We start from the raw sequence: 26074 nt of genomic DNA on the forward strand, positions 1-26074 counted from the left end.
TGAGCTGAGCTTAGACTATGTGCATTTGAGTTTTGATGCTGTTTTTGCTCTGGGAGATGCCCCATATTGGACCATCTTGCTTTGGCATTCAGAATGATGGGAGAAACTAGGAGGGATGGAGTTTCCCTGGTGTACAACATCTTTTGAGTTATAAGTTATTTCCAACTTACAGCTGTCATCCTTGTATTCAACTGTTCTCACTCCTAATGAAGGCGCTGAGAAAGAGTCTTAGTAAAGAACAGATGTGCAGAATGACATCCTTGTACACTAGGGCTGTTTTCAGAACATCTGATTTTTGAAAATACCCTCTTTTGGAACCATTGTTCAGAAATTCAAAATCCCCTTGGTGTCAGTTTCTCATCCAACAAAGATCTAATGTATCCATGTTCCATTTAAACTTGTAAAACCAATTTGAAGGACTGATGTAAGAATGCATACTGTACATGGTAAACCAGCACTTGAGGGACCTTTGAAATCATCTGGTACAACCTCGCCAAAGGAGGGTGGTTAAAATGATTTGCAAGAAACAGTGCAGCTAGTTGGAGAATAGAACTTGATTGTCTCTTGGTCCCTAAAGTAACAGAAAACACTCTACATACCACTCTCATTAATTCCCGTATAGCCTGGTGTGGTGAAGTGGGTGGCCCTCATTTGCAGAGGGGAAACTTTGGCTCTGACATATCCTGGAAGCTGGATCCTCTGACTCCAAAGCTACCTGCTTTCTCTGCTGCCCTGGGTCAAATGAACCTCAGAGTGGTGCCATCTTCCTCCACTGGGTTTAGCTAACAATATCGTTCGAGGTGATTTCTGGGTTGGATCTCCTCCTTTTGTACTGGGCCTGACAGGGCTAGAGAGATCAGAATCTCCCCTCTGTACCCACTAAAGGGGTGGGAGGATCCTGAGGTAGCAAGGATTGTGAGGCACAATCTGCACCTAAATCAGTTCTCTCCTGTGGCCACATCTGAGTCTACCCGGCTACTCACTGGAGCTTGGATAAATGACTTGAAAAACAGGATAGGCTTACCTAATCTTGGAGAGTTGGTGGTGGGAGAAATTTCTTCTGGTCTGCTCTTGTTAGAAGATTGGAGAAGTCCCAGAAGAGTGGCAGCCAGCTTCACATCTGCTATGGAGAAGGAAGGGGCTCTGGTTGAGTGCCAGCCCAGGGGGATGAAGTATCTTGTAGATGGGATTTGCCCGGGAGAGCTAGTGACTACGCTGGCAACAGGGGAAGTGGCCGCTACCTGAAAGACCCCCTTGATTAGTTCTGAATTACCATTCATCTGACAAATCTAGTCTTAGGCTTTACTCACTGAAATGAAGATTGGGTCATGACTCTTTAAAAGAACAAAACTCAGGAAACCAAGTAACTGAAATTTACTCACCCCAGAGCTGAGAATGTGTTTTTAACACCAGAAGGACCCATAGAGATTGAAACCCCTATTGATGCTATGGGTAAGTGTGAATGACCTGCTCTATGTCATATAGCAAACAAGACACAGGGTTAAAGTCAAATCCCAGAAATATGACCAAGTCCAGATTACTGTTCTGGTAGAAAAGAATGAACACAACTTGTAAATGATTGTATGTCTTCCCAAGATGCAGCAGTCCACTTGGATAAAAGGGTGGATGAGCTGACAGTCATACTTTGCATACTTACAACAGCAGGCAGGTTGGAATGCTGGGTTTTTTTGGTTTTTGTTTTTTTGTTAATAAGAACATGGTTTTAAGGGAAAGCCCAGGCAGTGCCTGTGGAAAGATGCCCACACTGGCTTCTGGTTGCCTAGCCATACCTGTGTATATACTGTGTATTATCCCACTAAGCGCCAACATGAGCCATTTCCCATTCCTCCCAACACATTCTTCAATAAATCTTATTGAGGGCCTCCTGGACCCAGGCTCTGGGCTGAGCACCAGAGGTATAATCAGTTCTTGGTCTGATACAGTTTGGTGCCCATCGAAGTCATACTGGGTCACAAAGAAAAGTGCAGTTCAGTTTGGGAGGAGAGTTCAAGGACATAACTGAGCTGAGGCTGAAAGGATAAGAAACATTAGCTACCATGTGGTCTTACCTAGGTCTTCCTAGATGTACTCAGCAGAGTCTCTGGGTAGCCTCTTAGTGGCTTCCTTCCCAGGAGTTCTACATTGCATGACTTGGTTGTACGTGAGGGAAAAGGGGCCAGCACTCTGCACACTCACTCTATAAACCTCCAAGACGGGAAAGTTAACAATCAGGAATGCAGAATGATCCTGGCAGCCTGGAACCCTGGGCTGAGGCTAAGATGATAAAATATGAAATCCTGCATCAGATACCAAAGGTCAATTTCAAGTATAAAAAAAGGGAACACAGTTCTGATACTAGTCTGCTGATAAAGGCTCAATAAAGCCAAAGAGGAAATATCATTGTTTTAAGAGTGAGCAAAAGGCAAATAGTATGGCAGGCTATATAAAAGAATGTCCTAGCCAGAGAAGGGAGTGGGCAGTCCTGCTGTGTGCTGCACTGGGCACAGCTAGAACACTGCACCTGGGAATCATGAGTAGGGGGAACCCCAAAACTTAGCAAGTCTAGGAGAGGCAATCAGTTTATTCAGGTGGTATCCTACATGGAATAACTGAAAGTTAAGAGCATCTGGCCTAGACAGGTGTAGCCTCTTCAGGATACGCTCAAGTCAGTAAAGGGCTGGCCTGGCTGGGCAGGGAGAACAGGTACACTCTTGGCCAAAAAGCAGAGTTAGGACTACTGAGAGACTTAGGCAGACACTTAGCCCAATGGCTAGAGCCATCCAACAGCTTTCCCAATAAAAGAAGGGACAGCCTTTGGAGGGAATGAGCTCCCTGTCACTAGATGTGCAGGTGGGAGCTGAATGACCTGTTGGTGAGACTGCAAGAGGCTTCCTGACTTGAGGTTGGGACAGGATGTTCCCAGGAGCCTTTCAGGCCTCGAGCCTTTGATAGTGTTTCTGGCTAAAGGGAGCATTCCAGTTCTCTAGAACTTGAATCTAGTGCAGTTTACAGTGTGAATGATGGTGTGGATTCTCCTTCCTAACATTACGGGAAGGGTGGTTTGGGGCCTAGGAGATCCAAGGTGGTGAGTCAGCGACATGCCCCTGCACATGGATCTGTCCAGATGCCTGAGTGAATGAGATGTAACTGACTTTGTAACTTGGTATGTGCAGGTGACTGTATGTAATTAATTGTGTATGTGACTGTCTGAACTTGAATGTGTCTGGTATGACCACAGCTGGCTGTAACTATGTCACTGGCCACATGTGTGAGACTGGTTAAGTATGATGGTATGCAAATACTTCTGTCCTAATAGTCTCACACTCAAAATGCAGCAGATACTACACCATGCTACACCTGTGGCTACAAGACTGTATTTCTATAATCACCTTAATTGCAACTTAGGCTGTGGGAGTCTGTGCCATGGTGAGGACTATTAATCATTGTGCCACTGCTTCCTGGACCCTGAGAGCTGCAGGCCTGCTCCCCAGATCTGAATTGTAGGCACCTCCAGGAGAGTAGTCTTAGGAGCAAGCATTGCCCAGGTGACTACGTCAGACCCAGCATCCACCCCGAAATGCACACCTCTCCAGAATTCAGACCAGTGGACTTCTGATCCCCCTCTGCAGCAGGTGCTGACTACTGGGCACTCATAAGAATGGGACAACCCCATAGGCTGCCTTGGCCAGAACTAGTTTACTTACCTCAGTCCAGGTTGACCTTGCAGAGTCCCAGGGTCTGTTTTAGAGCCATAGTCCACTGTATTTGCATACGGGACTTCAGCTTATGTCCTGATCAGAAGACCTTGGGAAATTCCATGTAAGTCATCCTCTCAACTTGTCCCAGCTTTGGCCATGGCCATCCGATGAGGAAATTCCCAACCCCCTCTCCTCCCTCACCACATTTGCCCTCACAATGGAAAAAGCTGCCACACACACACACACACACTCTCTCTCTCTCTCTCTCTCTCTCTCCCTCTCTCTCTCTGTCTCTCTCTCTCCCCCTTTATTGGCTGTGGGTGAGTTAACTTCTCTGAGCCTTAGATTTTGTGCTGCTTCTCTGTTTCAGCAACACTGTTTTCCATCCTGGCGCTTACCCCAGCTCTGCTAGACACGTGTGCCTCAGACAGGTTTCCCACAGGACTTCAGGGATGTGCATCAGCTGGGTTTCTTTCCCCAGTGCAACAACTTGGCCCAGGCTCCAAAAAGGAATGAGGGCTCCCTTGCTGTATGCACTCACTCTTTATTGCTGTTGTGCCAGGTTTCTGCCTGGCCCGAGGAAGGGAGGTCCTGACGATCTCCCCATTCTCTGCCACCAGTGAGCGAGGCCCAGTAGAGCTCCGAGGCTCGCGCTTGTCCCAAGGAGCAGTCAAGGGCATGGAATCCCCGTGGAGGGTGTGGGGCGCAGGTTGGGTGGCGTACATGGCTGTGTGTGCAGCCCTAGCCTTTCGAGTCACTGGCCATAGGCTCCTGGCAGAACTCGTCCATGAACTCAAGGAAGCGGCCAAACTTAGGGTGGCCCTCACTCAGTGCAGGGTGGACCTGGGGCGGCTCTGTGGCTCTGAACACTGTCCGTAGCGAGCAATGCACCAGCCGTCGGTAGCGTGCACGAAACTCCTTCAGCAGCTTCTTGGCCTCCAGGTACTGCTTCTGGTTCACCAGCCGCTGCTCCTTCCGCTGGCGCAGGACAGCTCCTGCAGGAAGAGAAGCCAGGAGGGCCACCAAGGTTGCCCTGGGTCCACCTGACCCAAAGCAGCAGGGATTGGGTCCAGAGCCCCACAGAAAGTGGGATAGGGTAGGAAGAGGATGTTAAGGACCTGAAAATGGTCTCTCTGGCTTGGACATTAGAAAGCCAGAAGTATGCCCTTCTGATTCTCTCTCAAGCTGTAGTTCTAGACGGTAATATGCTGTGTGACTTTAGGCAACTCTCTGCCTTACTCAGGCCGCAGTTTTCTCCAACTGCACACAGGAAGGTCTGGGGCAGATACTCTCTAAGGGTCCTTCCTGCTCTGACACAAGTCCTTTGTCATACTAGCGGATGAGTAAACTTCTAGATCTGGGATCCTTGTAGCTGAGGACTGGTGGCCGTACCTAGTGGCGCCTCTGTAATGTTCCGAGGGTCCCGCATGCGAATGAGGACATCATCTAGCAGCTGAGCTCGAGTCTTCCGTGGGGGTGGAATAGGGATCCTCTGGGTCTGCCAGAAGGTAAGAGAGCAGAGTGTTATCCCAGTCTTATGCTCAGACTTCCATGGTCTCACCTCCTCACACAGTCACAGTGACATGCAGGGGAGAACCTGGGGGCACTGGGGAAAAGCATAGCTCTTTGAAGGTCCCAAAGTTACAGCAACAGCCACCCCTCTGTACCTGTGAGGATCCTGAGGCACCATTCACACACTCAGGTGGACGTTTACCCGTTTCTCCTTGGGAACATAGTGTTTCTGAAGAGTGTCCAGCCTGGGCTTGCAGGAGTGGTGCAGGAGCGGGTGTTTCAGCATGTGCTGCAGGGCCTGTGCATTCTTCTGGATTCCTAGGGCAAAAAGACAAGGCTGAGTTGAGACATATCCCCCTCCTCCTGGATGCCTCTGCTAATTCTTCATTCCCCATCTCATAGCAGCTCTGAGTAAAAGGATGAGAAGCCCCAAGAAAAAAAACAGTATTCCCATATTCTGCCCTCATCTGTTCAGTGCCATCATTCATTCAGTGAATACTTGTTCCCTTTGTGCACAGATCCTAATGGAAAAATAGCACAGGAGTAGGGGAGGGGACTAACCCCCAGGTAACCCATTAACCTCGAGGGTTTACACTGCCAGGACTGACACCCAAGAGAGCACAGCTGGGCACAGTACAAACACTGTTGACACATCAGTCTGAAATAAGAGGTCAGAGAAGGTGCTGCCTCCTTTGTCTCAAACCAAATAGGGAGGATTTTGGTTGTTCAGTCTGGGGCCTAACTGGGCCGGGGAGGAGCTTTAGAATCTGACTACACTGGGTGTTTGTTCATCAGACCCTTCCAGAAGAGACTTTTCCCACCAAAGCAGCTGGACCCAAACTGGCTGGAATCTCTCAACTGCTGTGGCTCCCCAACAGGCCAGGGGCCCTGACGTGTAGGGTTCCAAACAAACCAGGATACCCTCAGGGACCCTTTGACAGATATTCTGTCAGAGGATACCACCTGGCTTGGAAAAGAAGCTTGGCTCCAGCTTTGGCTTTGCCCTGACTTTCTCTGAGCCACGGAGGGCCTGTCACTCTGGAACCATTCTCCTCACATACCTTTTGGCTCAGGGAAGGCCGGATCAGGTTTGGCTGTCAGCAGCTCCTCATAGCCATGGTACTTGCTGGGGAGGGAGGCAGATGGGAGCTTCTTCTGAGTCCTCTTCACAACTCTGGGTACTGTGGGTGGTCTTTGGCCTTTCTCCTTTACTTCTGAGTCATCCTTCTGGAAGATGGAGGAAGACAGCCCACTCACCTGTGTACAGGAAGAAAAAGAAAATTCATTCCATTAACACTTCTGAGTTCTGTGTGGGTCCCCATGCTGCATCCTTTTAAGGGCAAGAACCAAGACTGGAGTGAGAGGAAGCAGACATGAAAATAGATGATGACCATACACCTTGATAAATGCTGCAACAGAAGGGAGCACAAGGGTTCTGGGTGAGCCCACAGAAAGCCCTTACCAGCCTGGGGGACCAGAAAGTTTATTGGAGGGATTGATGCCTTAACCTGAGCTAAGTCTTGAAGACCCAGGAGAGCCATTCCCAGGCAGGAGTTTGGCAGGGGCGGGGGGCTGCAAGTGATGAGAAAGGAGGACGAGGACTGCTGCTGGGAGGGAACAGCATAAGCAAAGATGCATAGGTCAGATGCAGCAAAGTGCATTTGGGGGAAATAAAAATTGGTGTGGTTGGAGGGTACTGTGAAGAAACAGGCAGCTGGAGCGATAAACAGGGCCCAGGTCAGTAAGGACATTTTAATGCCAGGCTGAGGGTGTTTGTTTTGGTTTTGTTGGTATTTTATCTTTGCTGTACTGGCAAGCTATTGAGGAGTTCCAAATGGATGAGTGAATACTGTCTGAATTCACTTTTTTAGCCTTACCCTGATGGTACTATAAGAAACATCTTTGTGGGGAGGGTATAGCTCAAGTGGTAGAGTGCATACTTAGCATGCACGAAGTACTCGGTTCAATTCCCAGTACCTCCTCCAAACATAAATAAATAAACCTATTTATTTATCCACCCCCCAAAATAAATAAAAATTAAAAAGGATAAAAAATAAGAAACATCTTTATGAAACTGATAGGGATGTAGTTATACCCTTTATTTAGATTTATAGCTACTAAAGAAATAGAAAATCTGGATAGACCTATAACAAGCAAAGAGACTGAATTAGTAATTTAAAACCTTCCCACAAAGAAAAGTCAGGACCAAATGGCTTCAGCAGTGAATTCTACCAAACATTTAAAGAAGAACTATGAATCCTTCATAAACTCTTCCAAAAATAAGCGGAAGGGGGAACACGCCCAGCTTATGCTCTGAAGTCAGGATTACCCTGAACCCAAACTAGGGAAAGACATCACAAGAAAGGAAAACTACAGACCAACATCCCTATGAATATAAACACAAAAATACCCCCAAATACTAGCAAACTGAATCAGCAACAGATGAAAAGCCATGACCAAGCGGAATTTATCCCAGGTGTAAAAGATTGGTTTAATATCTGGAAATCAATTAATGTAATACATCATATCAACAGATAAAGGGAAAAACACAAAACCTCAATAGACACAGGAAAAACATTTAGCAAAATTTAACACTCCTGCTCTGTCTCCAGATCCCTTTCCAGTGTCTTCAAGGCTTCTGGACTCTGCGTGGAATAAAGATAGTCTCTTTGATAAGTGGTCCTGGGAAAAGTGGACGTGTAAAAGAATGAAATCAGAACACTCTTTGACACCATATACAAAAATAAAATAAAAATGGATTAAAGACCTAAATGGAAGACCAGATACTACAAAACTCCTAGAGGAAAACACAGGCAGAACACTGACATAAATTGCAGCAGTTTTTTTTTTTTTTGGATCTGTCTCCTTAAGCAAAGGAAACAAAAGCAAAAATAAATTCATGGGCTCTAATTAAAACTTGAAAGCTTTTGTACACAAAGGAAACCATCAACAAAATGAAAAGACAACCTACTGAATGGGAGAAGATATTTGCAAATAAGGGGTTAATATACAACATATTAAATAGCTCATACAATTCAACGTCAAAAAAACAAACAACCTGATTAAAAAGTAGGCAGAAGAACTGAACATTTTTCCAAAGAGGACATGCAGAAGGCCGATAGACACATGAAAAGATGCTCAATATCACAAATCATCAGGGACATGCAAATCAAATCCACAATGACATATCACATCACACTATTCAGAATGGCTATCATCAGAAAGAACACAAATAACAAATGTTGGCGAAAAGGGTACCCTTGTACATCGTTGGTGAGAATGTAAATTGGTGCAGTGACTGTGGAAAACAGTATGGAGGTTTCTCAAAAAACTACAAACAGAATTACCATAACAATTATGTAAATTAAATAAATAAAATAAATTACACAAATATAAATAGATTAAATAAATAAATATAAAAAGAACAGGACCTAACAATTCCTTTCCTGGAAAAAAAGACACCAATTCAAAAAGATACATGCACCCCAATTCACAGCAGCATTAGTTACAACTGCCAAGGTATGGAAGCAATCTAAGTGTCCATCAATAGATGAATGGATAGAGATGTGGTATATATTCACAATGGAATACTACCCAGCCATAAAAAAGAATGAAAATTTGCCATTTGCAGTAAAATGGATGGACTTGGAGAACATTATGCTAAATGAAATAAGTCAGACAGAGAAAGACAAATACTGTATGATATTACTTATACGTGGAATCTAAAAAATACCAATAACTAGTAAACAAAACAAAACAGAAGCAGACTCACAGATATAGAGAACAAACTAGTGGTAACCAGTGGGGAGAGAGATGGGGGGAGAAACAATATAGGGGTGGGGAGGGGAAAGGGTTTTTATGGGATTACATGAAATCATGTGTGTGACACTTTTGAAAATTGTAAAACACTATAGAATTCAAAGAATCTTTTACTCAATAAAAAGTCAACTAAAAAAGAAAAAAAATCTAACACTCCTTCATGATAAAAAAACACTCCAGAAACTAGGAATAGAAAGAAATTTCCTCGACCTGATAAAGGACAGTTATGGAAAACCCACAACATCATAATTAATGGTGAAAGACTGCACGTTTTTCCACTAAGATCAGGAGGAATAAGACAACATTTTATTGGAGGTTATAGCCTGGGCAATTAGGCAAGGGGGAAGAAAAAAACCTATTTTTTTTTTTTCATGGTGACTCCTAATTGACTGTTGCTTTGGCTGCTAGGAAACTCAAATGCATTTTGGCAGTACACTTCTATTATGAGAGTCGTGTATGATGTACATGGTTGAGTGACAGAATTACCCTTGCACTTATTTTCTTTTCTGTCCATATCTTCCTTTCATCCAACTCTCTCAATTATTTATTTTTTAATACTTGTTTGTTTAAACTCTGCTTTGTTCCAAAAAGATTCTGATATAGTTCATAAGATACTTTTTTTTTTACATAAGGATACTTTTATATTGTATGAATTTATATGTCACTATAAGTCATCTGGGGAGTAAGTAAGAGATGGGTGGACAGAGAGGTAGACAATTTATGGACGGATGTACATCTTGGAAAGATCTGGCAGACTGAAGGGGTAAGACTGGAGGCAGGAAGATCAGGGAGGGTAGTGTTAAAATAATAAAGTTCAAGGGGGCCCCACCAACTCCTCCAGCCTTATATTTCCCTTATCCTACACATCACCTTTCTACTGTTTTTACACTGAACCACTCATGGGCCCTATATATACCATTTTAATTTCTTTCCTCTGTACCTTGCTTCACACTGTGCGCTCTGCCCAGAATGTCCTTGCTGCCCAGGTCTTCACCTTGTTAGCTCCTACTCAGACTGCAAAACTCAGCTCATTTGAATTGCTTCCAGGAAGCCCTTCTGGTCTAGGGCAAAGGCATCCCTCCTTCCTCTAGGCTCCCAGCCCCTAGGTTCTCCTCAGTCTCAGTACTGACAGCATGCACTGTTCCTGTCCATCTCCCCAATTAGACTGAAGACATCTTGAGGGCAGGACCCAGGTCTTATCCATCTGTGATCCCAGGATTCAGAGACAGCATCAGAAGTGAGGTGACCTTAAGTAGACAGGCAGAGGCAACAGCAAATCCTTCTAAGAAACTGGTCAGAACCAATGCCCCAGCCAGACCCCAGACGTTGTCTGTGCCACAGAACCATGACTTGTCCCCATGGGTGTCCCTAACAGTAGCCTTGAATCAGTAGATCTCCCACAAGAGGCTATGGGCCTTGCCAAAGGTACTGCCCTCTGGTTTCCAGACCTGCCTGGTGCTCACTTCCAGCTGCCTGCAGCAATCTAGCCATCTAAGGGTGGTAGAGGAACCCAGGGAAACTGGGAACAAGTGGGCAGAGGCAGGTGGGTCCAGGCACCTGGGTCAAGAAGATGGACTCGGTGCTCTTGGTGTCCTCGTCGTCTGGGCTGTGGCGGCCAGCAGGGTCGCTGAGGTGAGATGTCTCTTCACTATACACAGCAGAGTCAGAGCGGATGGGAGGCAGTGGCACAAAGGTCCGGTGGGACAGGGAAAGGCCCTCCAAGCCCTCCATGGGCATCTCTCGCGCCACAGAAATGGTTTTGGTGGTGGGCAGCTCCTCAGTCAGTGCGGCCTCTGACTGCAGCATCTCCTTTGAGGAAGACTTGATTGTGATCACGGGTGGGTGATGGACAATCAGAGGCTTCTTTGGCACCTTTGGGACTTGGGCTTTCACCTGTCATGAGAGAAGGGTTGATTAGATTGGTTTGCTTCTAATCAGAACCTTTCCTCCTGGACATCACCAGCCTAAGGCTACCTGCTGTATCAGTCAGAGCGCTAGGTAAGGACTCATAGTGGCAGAGAGGGGACAAAAATCACACTTATTGGGCGTCTATGATGTGCCCCATACTTGATATATGTTATTTTATTTACACCTCAAACTACCCAGTGAATAATTATGCTCACTTTAGAAATGAGGAAATGGGTTCAGAGAGGTAAAATGACTTGTCCAAGGTCAGTTATTCGGCGGCACAGCCTGGACTATCTGATTCCTGTCCTGCGTTCCAGGCCTCATTCTGCATCCCTGACTGTATCACTCTGGCCTTCAGTAGCCTTATTCCTCTGATCAAGTTTCACATAGTGCCCTTGACTTTCCTCAGGGACTCTAACGAGGGCCTGGGGGAGATGGTCCCACATTCTCTGGAAGGCAGCAGCGCCAAGTCCCTTTCAGGGTGCTGGTCCCTGCACCTTATCTGGAGACCCATAAAGCAAATCTCTCTCAGGTTCAGGACCAAGGAATTAACTGCTTTCTTGTTGAACTGCTCAGCTTCCTTAATTAACGAAAGCCTGTCACCCTCCCTTCTCTTTGGCTCATCTATCAGGAGAGAGCCCTGTACCCAGTTTCTCTCTGTTGGGCTTAATTCTGCATCCCCTCCCTAGGTAGCTGGTAGACCTATTATTCTCTTGTCAAAGGTATTTGGTCCACTTATATCTGTACTTGGACAGACCGTGCAGTGCAGTAGAAAAATCTCAAGCACAACTCCATCTTTTGAGCTCGTGTAACAGGAGAATAGTTCCTGCCCACTGATCTTGCAGAGTTCTCCCAAGTGAGCTGGGGTGTGCAAATGTACCAAACAAACTAGGGAGAGTGAAGGATGACTGTTTTATAAAATAAGGTTCTTTTTAAGAAAATATTTCCTTTTTGAAATATATAAAACCTCAGTGTTTAGACTTGAAGCCTGAAGGACCCAGAGTCTTTTTTCAGAACCCATGCCTCAACATCCAAAACACAAATTGCCATCATTTACTGGCTGGTGGGGAAGGGACCACATTTATTCTTCGCTCTCATGGGTCTGTGCTGGAGGAGTGCTGGGGGATGCTCTTTCTCTAGCCCATCCCCACTTTCCCAAGGGAAGACTCGATAATCTGACTGGTTAGAGGCCGAGAGTCACTGGGCCCTGCATCCCAGATGGGCTGGACTGCTGAGCATCAAGGGCAGGCTGTTTTATCTTCCGTTTGTGTTCTCACACACAGAGGCTCACACGGCTTCTTGGTTACACGCTGGGTGGGTCTAGACCTGCTCTGGCAGGCTCTCCAATTTCCCCCTGTTCTGTCCATGCCTGGTATGAGCGAGGGCCAGCAGCCTTGGTTGATATAACTGATTGAGTAAAAGGCTGTAAATCCAGCCCACCTCTGGGAGCACACAGGGGACATGCAGGCATCTCCAACCTGCCTACAGGCCACACCACATTCTCCAGTCTAGCCTGCATTGGAGGTTAGATGCTGGTTGCCTAGATTTACAAAGCATTGATTTGCTTCTCATTTGGCCACTGGTGTTTGTGTTTATCACAAAGGTGGTTTGTGATAGCCACCTTTGTGGTTCCCCTGAACCCCAACACTACCCTTTAACAAGTTATTTCACTTCGCTTGGTGTGTTTCCTGTTCTGTGGTGAGGATTACAGGATGGCGTGTGTGCAAGTTCTTGGCATGGGTGCTCTGTACATGGAGTGAGCATCTGGCTCACTCTGGTTCTGCCCCTCCCCAGCTGGCTGATGGGAAGGGATGCAGCAGGATCCTTAGAGGAGGCAACAAAAGGAAAGATGATAGAAACCCTTTGAATTTGTCTATTTCTGGTTTTAAATGCTGCTCTGGTCATCTGAAGGCTCCAGACTGGAGGGTGGCTGTACAGAGGGGGCAGTCAGGGGATAACTGTATTTAACTTTTGGGGTCAGCAATGACCAGTCCAGCTTTTGGCTATAGGAAAAGACTAAAGTTCAGGAGGGAGGAGCATTTCAGAAATTTCTGAAATCTTTCAGAGGAAAGGGGATCTGATTTACTTTATGGCACCCCAGAAGGCAAGACTAAGACCACTAGCTGGGGGAGGTACAGAGGGAGCAAACTGCTCTCAACATTAGGAAATGCTTCCTAAGATTCAGGCAGAAGATGTGTATTCTAGGCCTGGCACAGCCATTCATGATTACCATAGGTGACCATAACTTGCACTGGTAGGGGCTTGGGGTGTCTATGATGTATTCTTGTATCTGTTGCTTCCACCAGTCCTCTCAGCAGCTCTGAGTTGAGAAGCTGAAGTCCAGAGAGTGGAAATCTTGCCCAAGTTCAGGCAACTATGGAAAGTGATAGAGTCAGACTCACACCTGGGTCTTCTCTCTGATTTCTCCCCACTTCTCCACAGCATCTTCTCTGGGCCTCAGCTTCTCTATAAAATCAGACTCAATGACCTCCCAGCTCCTCCATACTCTGACTTTTGGGCCTCTGACTGATTGTCTTGTCCCTCCTGGGTGTATCTGTAAGTAGGAGAGCAAGGGCAGGAGAAGACAAAGCTGCTACTACAAAACTAAGGGAGGGATCCCAGCAGTTCTGTGCCAGGTGCGTCTGCAGGCACTGACATAGGCTCTACCCATCCTGGGCTTGGGGTCCTGTCTTGGAAGCCTTACCTTCCGCGAGTCCTTCCGAGGCATCAAAATACGATGCTTAGCCTTTACTATCTTCCTTCGAACTAAGCGGATTCCCAGCCGCTCCTGGAGGAAGCTTTTTAGCAGTGGAGGGACCCCTGGAGCCATGGTGGAAAAAGATCACTATTAGCTAACATTTACTGGGGGCTTCTCTGTGCCAGGCTCTGCTAAAATTGCTGCATACACACAAACTTACTTAATTCTCACACCAGCCCTAGGAGGTCAGTAGCTTTATTATGCTTATTTGACAGGTGAGGAAACTGAGGCACAGAGAGGTTAAGGAATTTGCCCAAGGCAATCAAGAGAGTGTGGAGCAAGGACTAGAGCTCCACTGGTGTCACTCCAGGGCCCAGGCTTCTAAAATGCCTCCGGCCGCTTCATCTTGGACAGTGGGTTCCACTACTGACGCATCTATTCCATTCAGTGTGCTCTGGGAAGGGAGGGCTGTGCAGTTGGGCCCCGCACTCTTCCCCAGCTGGGAAGTGGGGAGTGAGGTCACAACAGACCAGTTCCACAAAGCAGGGTGTTGTTAAACAGCTCATGCAGGATCTAGATAATTCTGTACTCCATTCTCAGCTCTACCTCTTTGTTGCTGTGTGACCTTGGGTAGAATGGGACCCTCTCTGATCCTCAGTTTCCTCCAATGTACATAGGGACAATAAGGTCTGCCTCACAGGGTTGCTGTCAGGATGAGCCAGTAGAGCAGAGGTGCTCAGCAGTGTCTGTTGTTTTCTCCATCTCCCAGTGCACCGTAAACCTTGTCCACCCATGACACAGAGCAGAGCAGGGCCTGGCACTGATGAGGGAGGGATGAGGATGCCTACATTGCTTCCTGGGGGCTGGGTTCAGGGCCAGGTTTGTGGGCACCATACCTCGTGTATGGGCCACCAGAGGGTTGTTATGGAAGATGAGCTCGCAGAGAGATGGGAAGAGAGCTACTGGCAGGATGGCATCTTCCTTCGCGATCTGTAAGGAATGCAGGAGAACATCAGCTTGGCACCGCCCCCCACCTCTGCCCAAGTGCTTCCAGGCCCCACAATGCAGCACTACATGCTCCCTAGGACTAGGGTAGGGCTGGGGGACTGAGGCTGCTGGGGACAGGACTCCCTGCTGGGCAGCATCTTATCTCTGCAATTTCATCTGCTCGTACCCAGAATACCTTGCCCCTCCTATCCGAAATTCCACCATCGCTATTATCGTATTTGAAAGGTATGATTTTTTTTTCCCTTCTCCACAATGGATATGTAATCCATACCAAGTATTGAGATGTTGGTGACAAAATAATAAGAACATATATATAGCACTTGTTGCACAAGGAGTCTGGCAAGACATTGACTTTGACTTCAGGATACAACTTGTCTGACACTTCATCTTCCTCAGTGCAACCTCTACACACCCAGTCAGTCTGTCAACAACACTGATGGTGTCTTTTACAGAAGCCTGTCCTGTTCATTGATCAAGGGAGGGATAGGGGACAGGAGGTCAGGGGGATACATGCATCTGAGCGATAAGCAGAGCCAGTGGAAAGGGAGACCTCATGGCTGGCTGGGGCCCAGAGGCCACTCTACCCCTTATGAGGCCAGCCTCTGAAGGGTAAAAAATACACAATCCTTGTTGAGCAAAGTGGCTGGAATATCTGGGGACAACCGTGGGCAGGGTGTCTATTAGCAGTGAAATAGTATCAGAGGGTCCATGGGCAGGGCAGTGGCCTTTCAGATGCCTGGACACATTGAAAGGTGTTGTGTCAGATTTGGGACCCACAGAAGGCATCAAGGTCAGAGGGCTGGGAATAGGACGGTATTTGAGTTGACTTCCTCTGGAGCCTCCCTGGGGAGCACTAGATGCCCAATGGGCAATTACCTATTCATTCTCTTTCCTTTTTGTTCCTTTGATCAACAAATATTTATTGAATGCCTACATGTACCAAGCACTGGGTTGGGACTGAGCAGAACAGAGCAATTCCTATCCTCAAAAAATGGTACCTAGTGGGAAACAAGCATTGAAGAAACAGTAACACAAAGGAGTAAATTTACAGCCATGATTAGTGCCACAAAAGAGAGACACATGAAGCATTATGGTGATTGGACCTAGTCATGGCGGTAAGAGAAGACGTCCCTGAGACCTGAAGGATGGGTAGGAGGTAATTAGTGGATGCAGTGGGGGATGTGGGATGTGTATGTGTCAAAGAAAACTCTGTATTAACCAAAACCATCCCCTCTTCTTTCTGGGCACACAGCCAGACTGTATTCTCTTGCCTCCCAGGCACCTATATGTGGGCATATGACTCACTTCTAGCCAATGCAAACTGGGTGGAAATGATAAATGCCACTTCCAGGCACAGTCCTTTCAAAACCTCCTGAATGATCCTCTACGTCTCTCACCACCCTCCCTTCACTCAGCCATGTATCCACCAGTTGCACAGGATCAAATAATGTACTCTTAAGGTCCTATGGAACGACACAGCCATAGCCAGAAGGGACTTGGGTCTCTGAGGATCATGAGGACCTGCCAACCAAGAATATCCACAATGTATTTTGTAAAAGCAAGAAATAAACTTTTGTGTTTAGTCACTGAGATTTTTAAGTTTGCTGGAGCAGCTAATATTACTTACTCTAATGCCAGAGAGGAAACGTTCCATACAGAGAAGAATGTGTGAAAGGCCTCATAGCAAGGAGGAGGAATGCCTGCTGGAAGGATTTAAAGACAGCGAGTGTGACTAAAAGCAGAGAGAAAGGGTGCTTGGAACAAAATGAGGCAGGAGATGCAATTATGAACCAGACCAAAGTTAAAGATTTTGGTCCTGAGCGGACCTATTAGATAAATTTTTAGAAATATGAGGACTTAGGCTATTGCTTCAGGAGGCATATCAAGATGGAAGACAAAGAGGATGTGGAGTTAACCTCCCCCTACAAACACATAAAAAATATACCTATAGTGGAATAATTCTCATGGAAAACTAACAGAAGAACTTTTATACAACCAAGACAGCAAGAAAGATTCCCATGAAATTATGAGTATGGAAAGAAAAGCACTGGGTTGGGACGTATGGAAACTAAGAGGAAAGGGCAACTGCATGTGCAGACGCTACCCTGGGGAGTGAACAGGTCCGGTCACAGACAAGGCGTCCCAGTCCTGGGGTCCCACGCAGGGGAGACAAGCCCCCTTGGCTGCCTGGTGAAATACTGGGACAGATATCAAAGCTGCAGAAGCCTAGACCCCTAGACTGGTAAGGAGTGCACGGGCCACCTCTGCATCTCTAGGGCAGAGGTGGCCCGGGGCCTGGGGTGTGGTCCATGTGGGGCAGCAGCAGCCACTGTGAGTGCTCGATCACTCAAACAGCGCCACGAGGTGGCTCAGACTACTGACAGCAGCACAGCCACTTTAATTTCCTCAACCATGACACCACGATCCCCAGTCCCAGCCTAGTGAACGCTCCAGCCCTGCTCACTCTACACCACAACCTTGCACTAGATGTGGGGCTACCGCAACAGGGGAAAAGATGCAATCTTGGGCTGCAGCTGAACAGAGCTTCAGACCTCTACAAAGGCAGAGGATTGCACCTATGTAAGCGCAAAGCCCCATTTACTTCAGCACCCCCTCCTTTGGGCAAAGGCCCCATTGCGGGAAGAAGGAAAAACACACACCCTTAAAGGGAACAGAGCCAGCTCAAGCCAGACCCTCAGGGCTTCCGTTCCAGCAACTAGGGAGCAGACCCCACCTGTGACAGAGCTGCAGCGGCCACTGAGCAGACAGGAAGTTCTGCCTCACACCCTGCTGGAGGCACTGGCTCCTCCAATACCAGCCACACCCTCTTCAAGGTGACAGTGGCCAGCACACCCTGAGGAAAGATATGGCTGGCATCCACATCAAATCTAGCCCTCAAACCAAAGATGTTGGGCACATCTACTCTACATAGGGATACGCTCACAGGCACACCAAAATCACAACTATCTGCAGAACAACCATCAATGAAAAGGACCAGAACATACCAGAAAAGATCTTCTACCACAAAAGATATAAAGAAGGAACTATGATGAGATTGGTAAGAGGGGCGGAGCTGTGATATAGTTAAGTCCCACACCTCCAGGTCGGTGACCCACTAACAGAAGGATAATTACAATTGCAGAGGTTCCCCCAAAGAAGAGGTCTGATTTCTCACATTGGGCTCCCCAGACTGGGGATCCAGCACCAGGAAGATGAGCCCCCAGAGCATTTGGCTTTGAAGACCAGCAAGGCTTACTTTAGGGAGTTCCAGAGGGCTGGGGAAAACAGAGACTTCACTCTAAAAGGGCACACACAAAATCTCACACACTCCAGGACCCAGGGCAGAAGCAGTAATTTGATAATCGCCTGGTTCAAACCTACCTGCTGACCTTGGAGAGTCTCCTGGAGAGGTAGGCGGATGGTTGCAGCTCACCCTGGGGTCACAGACTCTGGAGGCAGCAATTCTGGGGGCTCATTCTACTGCATGGACACTGGTGCTGGCAAGCTCCACTGCAGAATCTTCCCTCTAGCTTATTAGCCCCAGGATGAAGCCCTGCCCTAGCCCAACAGTCTGCAGACACCAGTACTGGAATGCCTCAGGCCAGGCAACTAACTGAACATGGACAAAGCCCCACCTACTAGCAGACAGTTTGTTTTAAGAACCCATGAGTCCAGAGCCACCTTTGGATATGGCCCTGCCCACCAGAATGCCCAGGACCAGGCGCCCAAAATTAGGGCTCAGAAACTAGACCTGAGACCATAGGATGCAGCCCCACCCACAAGTGGGCAGACACCAGCCGCAAGAAAACCAGAGTCCTGCAGCCTGTGGATCAGGCCCACCCAACAGCAGGCCAGCACAAGCTTCAGGACACCTTGGACCCTGTAGCCATATCCCAGGACCCAGTTCTGCCCACCAATAGGCAAGAACTAGCCCCAGGACCTGGCTTCACCCACCAGTGGGCATGCAACAGCCCAGGGTCTCCTGGACCCTGACTACCCACTAGTAAGCTGGACCTGGGCCCTCTGGGGTTCTGCAGTCAGCAACCTCATGACCCAGTTCTACCAACCAGCAGCCGGCAGCTTATAACCATGGCAGGGCTTGTCAACCAAATGGACTAGGGGTGAATCAAGTCTACCAGACCGCCCACATAGCCTGCCACAACAGAGCCCTCATGGGGGAACCCCTAGAGCATACAGCTCTGGAGAGGAGAGGATAGTGTGCTGCTGGGATGCACAGGACGTCTCCTACAAAAGGACAATTCTCCAAGGTTGAGAAACATAAACAACCTACCAGATACATAAAAATAAAAACAGCAACTTAAGCAAAATAAGGCAACAGAGGAACATTTTCAAAATTAAGGAATAAGATAAAACCCCTGAAGAACTAAGTGAAGTGGAGATAGGCAATCTACCTGAGAAAGAATTCAAGGTAGTGATCATAAAGATGATCAAAGAACTAGGGAGGAAAATGGATGCTCAGAGCAAGAAGTCAGAAGTTTTTAACAAAAAGTTAGAAAATATAAAGAACAACCAGAGATGAAGAATACATTAACTGAAATGAAATATACACTAGAAGGAATCAACAGTAGACTAAATGATATAGAGGAACAGATCACTGAACTGGAAGTCAGAGTAGTGGAAATCACTGACCCTGAACAGGATAAGAAATGAAGACAGCTTAGGAGACCCCTGGGACAACATCAAGCACACTAATATTCAGATTATAGAAGTCCCAGAAGGAGAAGAGAGAGAGAAAGGGGCTAAGAACATAATTGAAGACATAATATCTAAAAACTTGCCTAAGGTGGGAAAGAAAACAGACATCCAAGTCCAGGATGTGCAGAGAGTCCCATACAGACTTAACCCAAAGATGAACACACCAAGACACACTGTAATCAAAATGACAAAAATGAAAGATAAAGAGAGAATATTAAAAGCAGCAAGGGAAAAGCAACAAGTTACATACAAGGGAACTCCCATGAGTCTAGGAGCTGATTTTTCAGCAGAAGCTCTGCAGGCCAGAAGACAGTGGCATGATGCATTTAAAGTAATGAAAGGAAAAAATCTACAACCAAGAATACTCTACCCACCAAGGCTGTGGTTCAGATTTGATGGAGAAATCGTAAGTTTTACAAACAAGTAAAAGCTAAAAGAGTTCAGCGTGACCAAACTAGCTTTACAAGAAATGTTAAAAGAATTTCTCTAAGCGAACAATAAAAGGCCACAACTAAAAACATGAAAATTATGAAAATAAAAAGCTCATCAGTAAAAGCAAACAAACATAAAGGTAGGAAATTATCCACACACCAAGCTAGTAGGAAGGTTAAAAAACAAAAGTAGTAAAATCTCCTGTATCCATAATAGGTAGTTAAGGGGTACACAAAACAATTAGATGTAAAACATGAGATCAATAATAGTAACTCTGAGGGGAGGAGAGTACAAAGAGTTGTTAAAATGCATTTGAAATTAAGAGATCAGTCACTTACAACAATTGTGTATATATATAGAAGGTGATATATAAACCGCATGGTAGCCACAAACCAAAAATCAGTAAGAGACACAAACAAAAGAAAAAGCAATTGAAACGTAACACTAAAGATAGCCTTCAAATCACAAGAGAAGAGAACAAAGAAAGGAACAAAGAATACCTATAAAAACTCAAAACCAATGAACAAAATAGCAATATGAACATACGTATCAATAATTACCTTATTGTTTATATACAGTTTATTCAGCAACAGTGTTATCTGTAAGAGTTCAAATTCTTTAACAATGTCCATTTACCTTACAATGACTATGTTTGACTATTTCTGTTCTACTTAACTTTGTATTTGACTTTTTTTTATTGTAGTCAGTTTACAATGTTGTGTCAATTTCTAGTGTACAGCATAATGTTTCAGTTATACATACACATATACTCCTTTTCATATTCTTTTTCATTTAGGTTACTGAATATAGTTCCCTGTGCTATACAGTAGAAACTTGTTTATCTATTTTATATATAGTAGTATCTTCAAATCTCGAACTCTCAATTTATCCCCTCCCACCTCCTTTCCCCACTAGTAATCATAAGTTTGTTTTCTATGTCTGTGAGTTTGTTTTTGTTTTGTAAATAAGTTTGTGTCTTTTTTTTTTTTTTCAGATTTCACATATAAGTGATATCACGGTATTTTTCTTTTTCTGGCTTACTTCACTTAACATGATGATCTTCAGGTCCATCCATGTTGCTGCAAATGGCGTTATTTTATTCTTTTTTATGGCTGAATAGTTGTATATATGCCACAACTTCTTCATCTAGTCATCTGTTAATGAAGATTTAGGTTGTTTCCATGTCTTGGCTATTGAAAACAGTGCTGCTATGAACACTGGGGTGCATGTATTTTTTCGAGAGTTCCCTCTGGATGTATGCCCAAGACTGGGATTGCTGGATCATATGGTAAGTTTATTTTTAGTTTTTAAAAGAATTTCCATACTGTTTTCCATAGTGGCTATACCGAACTACATTCCTACCAAGAGTGTAGGGTTCCCTTTTTTCCACAGCCTCTCCAGCATTTATTCCTTTTTGTTTTTTCAGCATTTATTCGTTGTTGACTTTTTAATGATGGCCATTCTGACTGGTGTGAGGTGATACCTCACATATCAATAATTACTTTAAATGGGAATGGACTAAACGCTCCAATCAAAAAACACAAAGTGGCTGAATGGATACAAAAACAAGACCTGTATAAATGCTGCCTACAAGAGACTCACTTCAGATCTAAAGACTCATACAAACTGAAAGTGAGGGGATGGAAAAAAGATATTTCATGTAAATGGAAACGACAATAAAATGAGAGCAGTGATACACATATCAGACATAACAGACTTTGAAACAAAGGCTATAATGAAAGACAAGTAAGAGCATTATATAAAATAAAAGGATCAATATAAAAAGAGGATATTATACCCATTAACATATACACACCCAGTACAGGAACACCTAAATATATAAAATACTAATAGACATAAAAGGAGAAGTTGATAATAACAGAATAATAGTAGGTGACATTAACACCCCACTGATATCAATAGACAGATCTTCCAGACATAAAATCAATAAGGCAACAGAGGTCTTAAATGACACAATGGACCAGTTGTACGTAATTGATATCTATAGGACATTACATACAAAAAAAATAGAATACCCATTCTTTTCAAGTGCACATGGAACACTCTCCAGGATAGACCACATACCAGAATTAGTAAAAGAAGAACAAACAAAACCCAAAGTCAGCAGAAGGAAGGAAATAATAAAGATTGGAGAGGAAATAAAGAGAGATTAGAAAAAAATAGTAGAAGGGATCAATGAAACTAAGAGCTGCTTTTTTAAAAAGATGAAGAGGATTGAGAAACCTTAAAAAAAAAAAAAGAGAAAATACCTAAATAAAATAAGAAATGAAAAAGAAGTAATAACAACTGATACAAATACAAAAAACATGAGAGCATACTATGAACTGTTATATGCCAATAAATGGGACAACCTAGAAGAAATGGACAAATGTCTAGAAACAGAAATCCTGCCAAGACTGAGTCAAGAAGAAACAGACAATTTGAATGGACTGATCACTAGAAATAAAATGGAATCTTCAATCAAAAAAAAAAAAAAAAAAACCCAAAAAACCCCAAACCTCCCAGCAAACAAAAGTCCAGGACCGGATGGCTTCGTAGGGGATTTCTACCAAACATATAAAGAAGAACTGATACCTATCCTCTCAAACTTTCCCCAAAAAACTGAAGACCTGAAGCCATATAACTCTGAGAAGAAAACATAAATTGTAGCAATATTTTCATTGACATAAATTGTAGCAATACTTTCTTGGATCAGTTTCCTAAGGCAAAAGAAATTAGAGCAAAAATAAGCAGATGGGACCTAATTAAACTTAAAAAGCTTCTGCACAGCAAAGGAAACCACTGACAAAACAAAAAGGCAACCTATGCAATGGAAGAAAATATTTGCAAATGATGTGACCAACAAGGAGTTAATATCCAAAATATACAAACAGCTCATATAACTCAATTATCAAAAAACAAATAAGCCAATTAAAAAATGAGCAGATTTGAATAGATATTTTTCCAAAGAAGACATACAGATGGCCAACAGGCAAATGAAATATGCTCAACATGACTAATTATTAGAGAAATACAAATCAAAACCACAACGAAGTATCACCTCACATCTGTCAGAATGGCTAACATCAAAAAGTATACAAATAATGAATGTTGGCAAAAATGTGGAGAAAAGACAACCTTCATATGCTGTTGGTGGGAATGTAAATTGGTGCAGCAACTGTGGAAAACAGTGTGGATATTTCTCAAAAAACTAAAAAGAGAACTACCATATGACCCAGCAATATCACTCCAGGGTATAAATACAGAAAAAACAAAAACACTAATTCAAAAAGACACATGTACCCTAATGTCATAGCAGCACAATTTATAACAGCCAAAACATGGAAGGAACCCAAGTGCCCATCAACAGATGACTGAACTAAGAAGATGTAGTGTATATATACACAATTCAATATTACTTGGCCTTAGAAAAATGAAATAATGCCATTTGCAGGGATGTGGATAGACCTAGAAAATACTATGCTTAGTGAAATAAATCAAAGACAAATATTATATGATAACACTTATATGTGGAATCTAAAAATAATACAAATGACTATATATGCAAAGCAGAAACAGACTCACACAGAAAACAAACTTGCGGTTACCAAAGGGAAGAGAGAAGGGAGAGGGACAAATTAGGGGTATAGGATTAACAAAAGACTATATATAAAATAGATAAGCAACAAGAATACACTGTACAGAACAGGGAATTACACTCATTATCTTGTAACAACATATAATAGAATATAACATGCAAAAATACTGAATCACTATGCTGTACATTTGAAACTAACACTTGTAAACCAACTATACTTCAGTAAGAAAAAAGAAATATGAAGACCTAACTTTGTCAAGATTTGGATTAGATATGGGCGGGGAGAAGAGATGTACAGGAGAATGAAGTTTCAAAGATGACAACCAGGTTTTGGCACAAGTACCTGAATGGAGTCAATAGTTCAAGTAACTCAGCTATTGACTAAGATAAGGAAACAATGGAAGAATATCAAATTTGAAGGGATAAAACCACTAATTCACTTTGGATATGTGTACTGTGGAGGTGCCTTTTAGACCTCCAAGTGAAATTGAAGTAGGCAGTGGATACACTGGTCTGTGGTACAAAGGAGTTTTAAGTTTGTGAGGCACTGGTCATGGGCAAAAGGTATGTGAGGTCAGCCCTAGGGAGAAAACCCAGAGTAGAGTAAAGGGACTTGGAGTGGACCTTAAAGGACTCTGACATTTGATCATTTAGACCAGAGGTCAGCAAATCTTTTCTGTCAATGGCCAGATAATAAACGTTTTTAGGCTTTTCAGGCCATAGCGTTTCGGTTGAAACTACTCAGCTTTGCTGTTGTAGCACAAAATAAGCTGTAGACCATTCATAAGCAAGTAAGTGTGGTGACTCTTTTCCAACAAAACTATTTATGGACTATGAAATTTGAATTTTATATAATTTTAATGTGTCATGGAGTATTATTCTTCTTTTGATTTTTTTCAAAACATTTAAAACTGTATGAATCACTCTTTGCTCAAAGAATACACAAAAACCAGGGTCAGCAGATATACCCTATGGGTTAAATCTGGGCCCCTATCTGTTTAATAAGGTTTCATTAGAACACTGCCATGCTCATTCATTTACGTACTGCCTTTTGTGCTACAAGTGCAGAGTTGAGTAGTTCTGATAGAGCAATATATTTACTATCTGGCTCTTCACAGAAAAAACTTGGGGACTTCTTATCTAGACTTTAGAAAAAGAGGGGAGGAGGATAACTTACAAAGAAGACCAATATGTATTAATAAATGTCTATATAATGGTGGTTAGAGAGGGTGAAGGGTTGCTTTTGTGCAAATCAAGGAGTCAAGAAGCAGTCATAACAGAATGGAAGATGAAGAATTTAATTTTGTCAGGATGCAAAATTCCATCCCTCCAAATCAGGCAGCTAAAAGTTGAAGTTACAATTAAAGTTGGCTGAAAGTTGGGGAACCCTCCTACTCTGTTGGTAGGAATGTAAATTGGTGCAGCCACTATGGAGAAGAATACGGAGATTCCTTAAAAACTAAAAATAGAGTTACTATATGATCCAGTAATCCCACTCCTGGGCATATATCTGGAAAAGATGAAACTAACTCAAAAAGATAAGTGTATCCCAATGTTCACAGTAGCACTACTTACAGTAGTCAACACATGGAAGCAACATAAATGCCTCTTGATAGAGGAATGTATGAAGAAGATGTGGTGTGTATATACATATATGATATATATGACATATATATATGATAGAATATTATTCAGCCATAAAAAAGAATGAAATAATGCCACCTGGAGATCTGATATATACAGTGTATAACAGATACATACTACTACATATAAAATAGAAAAACAACAGGACCTACTATATGGCACAGAGAACTATATTCAATACCTTGCAATAATCTATAATAGAGAGGAATCTGAAAAAGAATATATATACGTATAAAACTGAATTACCTTGCCGTACTTATGAAACATTGTAAATCAACTATGCTTCAGGAAGGAAGGAAGGGAAAAGGAAAGGAGAGGAGAGGGGAGGGGAGGGAGAAGAAAGAAACTGGTAGAAAGTTGAAAGATACCTAGGGTGTGTATATCATATTTCTGTGAAATTAAGTACCAGCTGAAAGATACAGGCTTAGGATTCTGTCTGATACTGTAAGCAGAATTTGGCCGTCAGGCCAGCTTGTTCCTTACAAGGTTGGTTTAATGCCCCTGGAAATAAATTCAGTTTCCAATGACACCTTGAAATTTCTGCCTAATTTTTCACTGGGTTAAGATGAATATAGCTTAATTTGTCAAATTTATGAACTAAGTAAATATTAAAGGTACAGTGAAAGTGATTATTTTTTGGCACAAAATTACTAGATTTTTTAAAAATCTTTTTTTAACATTTTTTATTGATTTATAATCATTTTACAATGTTGTGTCAAACAAAATTACCAGATTTCTGAGTGAATATTCTAGATGAATAGTTCTGTTTGAAGGCATAATTGGTTTTAAAGTTTGAAACTTTGATAAATTGAATATTAATTTCAACACAGGCAGCATGAGTACTCCTTGACACAATCCAAACATCACTCATTCATCTAACAAACTTACTAAGCACCTATTGTGTTATCAGTTTGAGATGATGAAGATATAGCTGTAAGCAAAACAAAGCCCTAGTTCTTAAAAGAACCTACATTCTGGAGGTAGACAACTGATAATAGACAGAAAGATATATGTTAGGTGGTAACTCTCGTAAAGATAAAT

The 26074-nt window shown here is 43.7% G+C and overlaps 1 protein-coding gene across 13 annotated transcripts in view; it reads right to left on the reverse strand.

Moving 5' to 3' along the window:
- Positions 1-4228: 4228 nt before the first annotated feature.
- XRRA1 (X-ray radiation resistance associated 1) overlaps positions 4229-26074 on the reverse strand; it is an 86223-nt gene continuing 64377 nt past the window's right edge. For all 13 annotated transcript variants that reach the window (XM_064492702.1, XM_031460331.2, XM_064492703.1 and 10 more), the window contains 7 exons: positions 14532-14625; positions 13642-13757; positions 10587-10922; positions 6272-6467; positions 5413-5528; positions 5091-5196; positions 4229-4693 (listed from right to left, as the gene is read on the reverse strand). In XM_064492702.1, the coding sequence (XP_064348772.1) occupies positions 4440-4693; positions 5091-5196; positions 5413-5528; positions 6272-6467; positions 10587-10922; positions 13642-13757; positions 14532-14625 (1218 nt within the window). In that variant the 3' untranslated portion in view covers positions 4229-4439. The remainder of the gene's footprint in view (positions 4694-5090; positions 5197-5412; positions 5529-6271; positions 6468-10586; positions 10923-13641; positions 13758-14531; positions 14626-26074) is intronic.

The sequence above is a fragment of the Camelus dromedarius genome, chromosome 12, assembly GCF_036321535.1.
Source record: "Camelus dromedarius isolate mCamDro1 chromosome 12, mCamDro1.pat, whole genome shotgun sequence".
Taxonomy (NCBI): Eukaryota; Metazoa; Chordata; class Mammalia; order Artiodactyla; family Camelidae; genus Camelus; species Camelus dromedarius.